This window comes from Pantherophis guttatus, chromosome 8 (assembly GCF_059756535.1).
Source record: "Pantherophis guttatus breed Tessera chromosome 8, ASM5975653v1, whole genome shotgun sequence".
Taxonomy (NCBI): domain Eukaryota; kingdom Metazoa; phylum Chordata; class Lepidosauria; order Squamata; family Colubridae; genus Pantherophis; species Pantherophis guttatus.
In genome coordinates this window covers 44,298,200-44,308,287 of record NC_142070.1, presented here as the reverse complement: position 1 = coordinate 44,308,287, position 10,088 = coordinate 44,298,200, and the positions used below count along the sequence as shown (strand labels likewise).

The following is a 10,088-nucleotide window of genomic DNA, read 5'->3' as shown; positions in this document are numbered from 1 at the left end:
AAACTATTACTTGATTGTGGCTTTGAACCATGAGCGCATATTTTCCAAATGATTACATCCTAAACTTTGAAAACTGCTGTTCATTTCCCTTGTGCTTGCAACATAGAGACTTACGTTCTACTTCCAGGCCAAAAGTGCCAGAACAAAGCACCTCTTCAAGTTTATTAAACACCAGAAGAAAAATAATTTTATTTTACTTGCTTTATATTTTTCAGGAATATGTGATATACAAACACAAAAAAACCCCATACGATTGAAACCTAATTCATAACCTAATAGATCCCAAACAGTAAAAGAATTCTGGAAAAATAATTGAAAACATCTATTTAAAAAGGTATGGTCTTACTTCCTTTGGTGAAGGATTAGGTTCAGCATGGAAGGAGTGCATTTCTATTGACAGGAAATAGGCACAATGTTGATTGCTTAACGGCTGGACTTCAGCAGGAAGGGTAGAGAATCATAGAGCTTGAGAGGGTCCTTAAATCTAAGTTCCTGAAGACTACAAGAAATCAAATTGAAGTATTCTGTGCAGATGGCTATCAAATTCCCCAAGTATTTCATGAACAGAAACCTATCACTTCCCCTTGGAGGTGCTACTGTCAAAATGTGGTTAGGAAGGATTCAAGAGGAATCTTTATTTTTACAATTGAAAGCCATGATTCTGTGTCCTGTGTTCTGGAATTTAAGACTGCAAGTCATGATCTTCTGTGAGTTATCCTTTCAGGACTCTCACATCTCCCCTAATTTTCTCAAGACCAAAAATACTCAATTTCTTCAATCTCTCTTTACAGAAGTTCATTTCTATCTTCTTGTTGCCATGTTCTGAACATGTTCCATTTTCTTCTGAATCCTTTTTTTAAACTATGGTACTGGAACTGAGATAGTTCATTTCCCAACTGCTCTGGACCCACTGTTCAACATTATGTTTGACCAGTATAAATGGGAAATTATACAGTATATCTGTTAAGGCAATCTAAAAGTGCAGTTGTCTTTTTTGCACACTGCTAGCTCACAGTCAACTTGCAACCCAAGATTATCCAAGTCCTTTCTCCACAAATATTGTTGCCAAGCCAGATATCCTGCATCTTATATTGGCATATTTTTGTTCTCCAGATGAACTTTATAACTGCAATTTACCTGTGTTAAATGTGTTATTTTTAGATTAATTTCTCTAACCTCTCAAAATCTGATTTGTTTTTTCCCTCTGTCTTCCAAAGTATTGCTATCCCACCTAACTTTATCTCACCTGCAAGATCGATAAACATTGCTTCCATCTCTTCATCCAAACATTTGATAAAAATATTGTAGAGGACCTGGGGTTGGCCCTTGTGATACTCCACTGGAGGGTTTTGTCTTATTTGATGAATAACCATTGCAAAGCACTGAATATTTAAAATTCTATGGTAGATCTTAAAGTTGATAGTGACAGTGAGAATTTATGTAATTTCCTACACTGTGGAATTCCAGGTGTATTTTCTTAAAAAAACTGAGTAGCACACTGCTTTAACAGAAAATTATGAAATTAGGTCCTGACTACATTCCTAATTTGAGAAGGACTATTCTGTACATACTAGATCCACCTTGTACACAGAGTTTAGCTTTGATTCTATAGTAACCAAAATCATAAAGGAATCTTTTGAAAACAGCACTCACTTAATTTTGTGCTGATATTTTGCTTCAGTACTTTTGCTTAAGACAAGCCACCTCAGTGAGATGGTTGGAGTGAAGCCTGTTAAGGCCAGATTGTCTCTCCCCCCCCCCCATAGGAACACAGAATGCTATCTAGGATGAACAACAGTTTCTCTTAAGAACAAAACCCTCAACAAAGTTCATAGAGTGGTCTTCGAATGATACCAGAATGTTAGGGTACATTGTCTCACTATTAAAATCAGACATGCATATGCATTGTAATATAGGAGAACATCAGCCATGGTCCTTTTCTATGTGGGATTTGCTATAATTTGCTATAAGCATTTTGCTTAGAACTGTTTATAAAAACTAGGGCAGGGTCTGGGCATTACCGAAAGCTCGCTTCCTGCAGACTGAACTATCTTGCCAGATATGTAGCCCAGCATTATACTTTTTAAAAAAAATGTATATGTGAATGAATGAAAATACATCAATAAATAGGTAACACTAGCCAACCATTTTTCCTGATTATATTGGAATGTTGCTATGATCTTGTTTTCTATTGTTAATACATTTTCATAAATAGCATATGCAGAAAAAAATTCTGGAATTTATGTTATTCTCCAACAATCCAAAAACTTGTGTAGGGCTATTATAAGTAGCACAGAGTTGGCCCACCTCTTACCTGGCTTGCACATGTATCTGAGTTACAAAATACTTAGAAATTCCATTGGTTTCATAAAAGGAATCTCTACTTTCCAATTTTCCCTTGCTAATTTTTGGAATAATGATTACATTCAACATTTCAAACCACGCTTGATTAAACTTTAATGGGCAATGCTCTACCATTTGATACCAACAAGATGCACTCATGTACTTCAAGCCATTTTTATTAGAAGTCTCTTCAAGGAAAAAGAAACACAGAGATCCTTTGCAAGTAAGAATTCAGAGTCAATTACCTGAAAACAGGTATGAAAAACATCTTCTATTAAAATCAGATACAGGATAGAAACAGTGCATTTTTTAAAATACTACCGGTGATAGACAAGTCTTCCATCATAAATGGCATCAAAATCATTACTGATTTTACAGCAAAGCTGCATGCACATTTAGTTTATAGTAAAAAGCCTTGGAAGTATCAAGCTTTTGCCATGAAATTTGCAGTAATAAAGGTACGCAGCACAAAGATGTTTCTTTTGCCATCCTATTGATATTTTTCCATATTAAACATATATATACACTTTAAAAATTTGGCTGGTAAACCATAATATTATTCATAAAACTTTTGCTTCAGTTGCTAATTTAGCAGAAATGCACTATCCAAGTGTGCTTATACTTTGGAGGAGAAACTAACGAAATAAGGAGGTGATTTTATTGTTGGAAAAGGGATGAGTTGATTAACATGATTTTTTTCCCTAAAAAAAATCAACAATAAAATGGCTCTGTACAAAAAAAGGAAATATATGTACAAAATGCTACAAGCCTACAAATTTATGAGATCTGTCCTTTACCACAATAGAAATGCAGTAAAAGATTTTCTGTTTTGCTTTTTGTAAGGTGCCAGCAAAACCAAACCTGGACTGCTTTACATAACATCATAGATATGTTAAGTCCTGTGTTTTTATCACCTGCTACTGCTGTCTATATTTGCACACACACACACACACACAAAATATTGCCTTCAATATTTTATACTGTTCCAAAAATGAAACTCCATCCACATGTACTAATTTTCCTTTTTGCGTCCTTGTTTTAATGCTATGTTTCTAGAAAGAAAATACAGTTCCGGTCAACTAGCCAAAAAATAGCATCATATAATACTTTGTGTAGATTTCCCCAACTCTACTGTGACTGTGCTACAATCAAACAGAATATAAACATTGCTCTTTCATTACTGAATTTTCATGTAATAAATGAATTAGACTTTACATACTCTATTGCACTTCCAACACATTTTTATAAAGCAGATATTTATTCATTGTTAGTTTGCTTCATAATGATTCATGATTTTCCAGTATTTCTGAACTTTCCTAATATCAAATAGCAGACATAATTTCCTTTCTATGAGTTCCAGGAGTTAAAAATAGGTGTAAGTACAGGATACAGGCTGTACTTACACATATGATAGTACTCCCTCTTTTCCTCTAGAGAGATATGTATGTTGTAACTACACTAGAACCATCCATTTCATCCTGTAGAGACATGCACACATGTCTCTCCACTTAATTTAAGACATTAATTACATGAACATAGAAAGTACATCCAACTCAAGTTTCCTGTAGTTGCATATATCAATAGCATATGATACATTTGCCCTATTGAGACATCACTGTGTTGGAAGCTTCTGATGCTTCCTACAAAGAGATGCAAGTTTTTGTACTTTATATATTAATACATGCAGGTGCAGGAAATCTAATTCATGCTTCTGTACTTACTAAATTCATGTCTAAAGCTCTTACTGTTTTGGAAAAAATTTTTTAACTAATGTATGACCCTCACTGGCCCAATTCTAATAAAATGTCTTATGAGATACAACTGGAAATCATGGCTTAATGAAGTATTCTAGCATCAATACTCCTTTTGATTATTTTTGCTTAATTTTTTACAGGCGTTTGCAGATATTGCAATATACATTTGGAAAAAAAAATATTTTTAGTACTAATTGTATCTTGCAAATGGGTAAAAGAAGAGGCAAACTTGTGACACAGCAAACTGACAGCAACATACATTTGCTGAGCTACAAACGTGATAACTCAAAAAAAAAAAAAAAGGAAAGGAAACCCATTAAAATGTAGTAAATTGCAACCTGTTCTATATATTAGGTGATAATAGATATTTTTTTTCATATGGATACTATTGCAATTTCCCCCAAATAACTGGTAACATTTTGAAGTGCCATGCTATTTCTTCCATTAAGATTTTTATATGCGCTTTCCAAATTGGCATTGCCAGACAAAAATTAAAGGCATAAAAAGATGTATTTCGCATAGAACTAATTCCTCTTGTTTCACAAAAGCTCAGGGATTCCATTTTAGCTGTTGAATAATACTGCTGGCTGGCAGATGGGATGAAGATGGTGAAGATGAGCGGCATGATTTCTACCTGGATTTGCAAAGCAGGAAAACTGAAGGCTGGTGGAGGATGTTTTCTAGCACTTTTTATGCAGATGTGTGGCAGAGATGCAGCATAAATAAGAAAGGAACAAAATCAAATAATCATTTCACAGCCTCTTGACATAGTTTCCAGGGAAAGTACCAAAAAATTTTGTTCTTCTGGAGGTTCCTGAAAGTAGAAGTAATAAATGAAACATGGTAGCAAGAGTAACATATTCATGCTCTAAAGACAGCCTTTACATTTCATTTTAGGATTGTTCATGAATATATTTAATGCCATCCCAATAGGAAAATATGGAGTATTGCATTATATAGCCATAGAATTTAAGTTAAGTTATAATACCATAGCCATGAAAAATGTAATCATGGTAGATAATGTAATACTATCATAATAGGTTTTACTGAGGTTTTACTGAATTAACTCCCACTGCTGAAAAGACAAATCAAAGTTAAACATTAAAATATATCTTGTCTGTTTAGCAGTTATAACACCAAAGAAAACTTTTTAACGAAGTACTGTTTTTTGAATAGGGGTTTTTTAAGGAAGCAGCAGTCAAATTACAATATCAAATATTAGGCTTCAATAAATATTGAATCAATCATTCATTTGCAAATAAAACAACTTATCAAATGAATGTTCTATTAAGTATTTTCATTCCAACATAGCAGTTTTTTATGCAGGCATTTTGTACATCAGATTCAATAGGAAAAAGGGAATCCTTAATCACCCATTAGTATGAGATAGTTCTCTCAGCTTATGAGTACATAATGTGAGAATGATACTTTCTCCATCAATTTTAATGGAGAAATTTACTATGTCAAGGTTTAGAGCATGGTGGTGGCAAACATTTGACACGTCTCATAATATGGTTACCTTTATAGTGCAGGAAATTGCTCACACATAAAAAGGAACATACCACAATATAGGCAGATCTCATGCAGTATGGATTTTTTGCTAATCAGTTCCTCATGCTTGAACTGCGTACCACAAACATCATTTATTGCTGGATATCCTCTAGTATTAGAGTGTAGATCCAAATGGGTATGAAAGATGGCACAATGATGTTTGATTTAGGGAGCACACCAAAAGAAAAAGATTTGCTCTGGTATAGAAACTATAATATTTCCAACAAGATCTGGAAATCTTGTTGCAAATATTATATTGCAGAATAGCAAGGTAGGGGTGATTATATTACATGTGAAAGAATCAATGGCCTATGACACAAGATTTTGGGGAACATCTCAAGAATGTTTTTTATGGCTGGCAAACTAGACATAATACATGCAATCCTGCAATAATTTTGAATAAAAAATTGCCAGTGGTAATAAACCAGTGGGTTCCCTAAAATGTTACCCTCTAAATACCCTGTTGGGTAGAAATTCTGAGATTGTAGGAGTAATTCAGATTGAGGGCATCAGGCTAGGAAAGCCAAATGGTATTTATATATCCTAGTAAAGGCACGACTAAAATTATGGAAAACATACCCACAAACCATCCATCATCACATTTTTCCATCACATCAATGACATCTCCCTCTCTCAGCTCCAATTCATCTTCGTTCCTAGGAGTATAGTTATACAGAACCTGAAACCTTAAACAGGACAAATGGATGCATTTAAAGAAAAAAAAAACATCTTGCATTTTCACTATGTAGGTTGCTAAACAGTTCTTTGAAGATAAAAATAAGCCAGGCTACAACTGAAATCAGTGATAGATAGAAAGATCTCTATTGACTAATGCATGAACTATTGAAGCAGAATATTTTTATTTCAGTTCAAATAAATGGGCTGTAAATCCAAATATGTGTAGTTACAATCATTCTTAACTATTTGACACACTAGCAAAGCGTACAACATTTAAGTGTACAAAACATACATTTTAAATCATTTTTAAAAAATTTGTATGTTTGGGCAGTGCTTTGGATTCAGTTCCCAAAAGCTGGTTTGGAGAATGCAGGAGCATGATCATAGGACTTGTCTGCAACTTATTTAAGAAGTCACATCTTTCTTGGATCACATTGCAGCTGTGTGCTGCAAAGAATCTTTTGAGAACTGAATTTTGGAATGCTTCAGATCTCAGTATGGAAAAGTGGAAAAATAAATTTCAGTCCTAATGAGCTAAAAAAGGAAGATAGCCTAGAACCGTGATGGCAAACCTATGGCATGTGTGCCACAGGTGGCACGTGTAGCCATATCAGTGGGCATGCCAGCTCAGCTCCGGTGCACATGCGCACGCAAGCCAGCTGATTTTCGGGCCTTCTGGGCCCACCAGAAGTAGAGAAACAAGCTGTTTCCTGCTTCCAGAGGGCCTGGGGGTGGGTGGGGAAGGCCTGTTTTTCTTTCTCACCTGGCTCCAGATCCTCTCTATGCATCTGGGGAGAGCGAAAACAGCCTTTTTTGCTGTCCCCAGCCTCCAGAGACTCCTAGCAAAAAATGTCACTTCCTGTCCAACTGGAAGTTGGGAAACGGGCCATTTCGGGCCTCCGGAGGGCCTGCAAAGGGGTGGGGATGCTGTTTTCGCCCTTCCCAGATGCATAGAGAGGGTCTGGAGCCAGGTGAGAAAGAAAAATGGGCCTACCAGACTATCGCGTGCCAGGAGCAGGGGGGGGTCACGCACACATGCGCAGGGCGGGGCGCATAGAATTATGGGTGAGAGCGCGCACGCGTGTGAACCTCCTCCCACCTCCTGGCACGTGATGACAAAAAGGTTAATCATCACTGCCCTATACCATTTCTCTGAGCTCCAAGAGCAAGCAATCTAAGATTCCCCAGAAGGTCTTGAATTCTTGCTCTCATAAACAAGTAGCCAGCATTATGTACTTTAGTCTAATATATCTTCTCTAGTTTAGAATTTCATGGCCACTAATTTATATATGTACTTTTATGTTGTTCTCTTATATTATTTTTTCTTTGTATTTTTGGAAATGCTAGCTTTTCTTCAAGAATGTTAACAATTCCCTTTCACTATAAATTTGCCAGCAGTCAATAGCCATGTTACTCTTGGGAATGATATGTCATTGTATTGTTATCTTTCTATTAAAAAAGTCTTCTTTCATTAATGGTGGCTTGTACTCTAGAAGTAAATTTTATTTGTTTCTTGTTAGGTAACAGTATTTGCTAGATAAAAATCAAGTTAAAAATTTATCATGTTAGTGCTTTTTGTAATTATTTAGATTTTTTAAAAAAATCTAATTATATGACATGCCGTACAAATAAGTGGATTAAAAAATTCAAAATATATTCAAAATAAAGACAGTTGACAATTGTTAAAACTTGGATTTGTGGCTTCCTTAGGAGATACACTGACAATAAAGTCTGCAATACATTATCAATTATATAGTGTCACAAAAATATGGTTTTATCAGTTCTATATTCCATGCATTATGTTCCAATTATGGATATTTAAAAATTGTATTATATTATCCAATGCCCAATTGTATACATTATAAAAAAGCATCTGCCCCATTCACTGCCATTCATTGCTAATTCACTGGAAAAATCTCCGAGTTCACAGTGCAATTATATATCTGCTCACTTGGAAATAACCCCTCTTTGAACACAATGGATGGTGTTTATGAGTGGAAACAAAGGATTGCATTGCTAGTTCCTAAATAAATGTTCTTGCTTAATGGCATTATATGACCTCTTAGCCTAACTTGAGGATAAAATGAAGAGAGGAAATAATATTCTACAAATTTGAGTTCCTGGAGATTGGACAGGATATAAATGAAATAAAAGCAACAAAAAATGCCAATTTAAAATCTTTCATTTTTCAGTTTCTGCCACGTATATAAACTACTGAGAAGGGGAAAAATGAATATAATTGTGAAGAGACCCACTCCCCTACTTCCTTAACAAATCATATTGTACAAAGTCCTAAGGGCTTTGTGGCAGGATGTTGTGGAGGGTTATGACCTTTGGTCAATAAGGAATCTACTTAGTTACAAACAGATATACTTTATTTGTTGTAGCAGCCAATTCTCTTTCTGTTTGTTCATGATATAATGAGTTGGAAAATTTGGAACTTGTTCTGAATGAGTCACCAGCAGTTGAGTTCAGGGTAAGAGATGCTCTCATTTTAAATAGAATAAAATAATCTACCTTGGTAATGTCTAAATACAGATATTATACTCTAAAAGTTTAGTACCTATACTTCTCTTATTCTAAACATTCTGTGTAGTGTATCAACTGGGAGTATTAAATATTGCTTCTCTGCAATACATTGCAAATTTGGCCTTTGCTAATAATTATTTAAATAATATATGTGTGTTCCAAGTCTCACACCAGAACAAAAAAAATAACATATTGCAAGATTGATAGATATATAAACTACCTTCAACGCAAGGCTCTTCTAGATAAGAATACCTTGCAACATTCACATCAACTCAGACCTTATTGAACAACTGATGCAAGAGGACACTTTATTGCAATAGGTCCTGGAATCTTCCTACTACAGTTGTAGATTTTGCTAAAAGGAGAACTCCTATTTTCATGCAGTGAAAATGCCATTTTCATGCCATTTCAATACTGGGAACTGCTGATTAGTTTGTCTTGTGTGAGAAAATCTACAGAGTCATTAAATGGGATGATTAATTTGTTTCCTTCACAGATCCCATTACTTGTATCCCACTATAACGGAGACATGTTATAGCTGTAAGGGGGACCAAATACAAAACTATTATGTCAAGGTAAGCAGATGGAAGTTTCCTATCTGTTCTAGGAAAAGTGGTGTACAAATTCCTTTAGCTTGACATCAAGTATTACATTGATTTCAAAAGTGGCTGAAGTCAGGATTTTAAAAGGATAATTTTCCCCCTTTAGCTTCCCAATCCACCAATCTCCAGTCTGGATATTTATCCAAGCTTATTTTTCAAGGAGCTTGTTGAAAATTCTTCAACGAGAAGAAGTGGGCCATAACTTGTTGAGTTATGGCCCACTTTCTGATGACTATAATTATTTGCTTGGTTCACCTTTAGTTTCTCCTTTTAGGACAATATATACTCAATTTTCCGGTAATCATATTGCAAGGCAGTTTGACAAAGCTCTGTGAAGGTCTTTGTATTTGATCCCTTAGAATAGCATGCCACCTTCATTTTCTCTAGATAGCTTGCTTCTTCTTTAGTTCAACACTACCACTATCTTTGGCACCTACTGGAATTTTAAACTTTTTGTGGTTTGGCTTATGGTCGCTTCCCTTTGGATAGAATTGTGCAAAATTAACCAGTTTGAGAAGAATGACTGTCCTGGAGATCTGTGGGACTTTTCATTCCCTCTTCACATTACAAGGTGTCTCAATAATTTCTGGAAGTAATTTGGATGGAAGCAATTTTAGACCAGTTGAAAATA

General features: G+C 35.1%; 1 protein-coding gene across 13 annotated transcripts in view; it reads right to left on the bottom strand.

Annotated features, from left to right (window-relative positions):
* Positions 1 to 2,501: 2,501 nt before the first annotated feature.
* SORBS2 (sorbin and SH3 domain containing 2) overlaps positions 2,502 to 10,088 on the bottom strand; it is a 209,857-nt gene continuing 202,270 nt past the window's right edge. For all 13 annotated transcript variants that reach the window (XM_087874682.1, XM_087874683.1, XM_087874685.1 and 10 more), the window contains 2 exons: positions 6,228 to 6,334; positions 2,502 to 4,911 (listed from right to left, as the gene is read on the bottom strand). In XM_087874682.1, the coding sequence (XP_087730808.1) occupies positions 4,850 to 4,911; positions 6,228 to 6,334 (169 nt within the window). In that variant the 3' untranslated portion in view covers positions 2,502 to 4,849. The remainder of the gene's footprint in view (positions 4,912 to 6,227; positions 6,335 to 10,088) is intronic.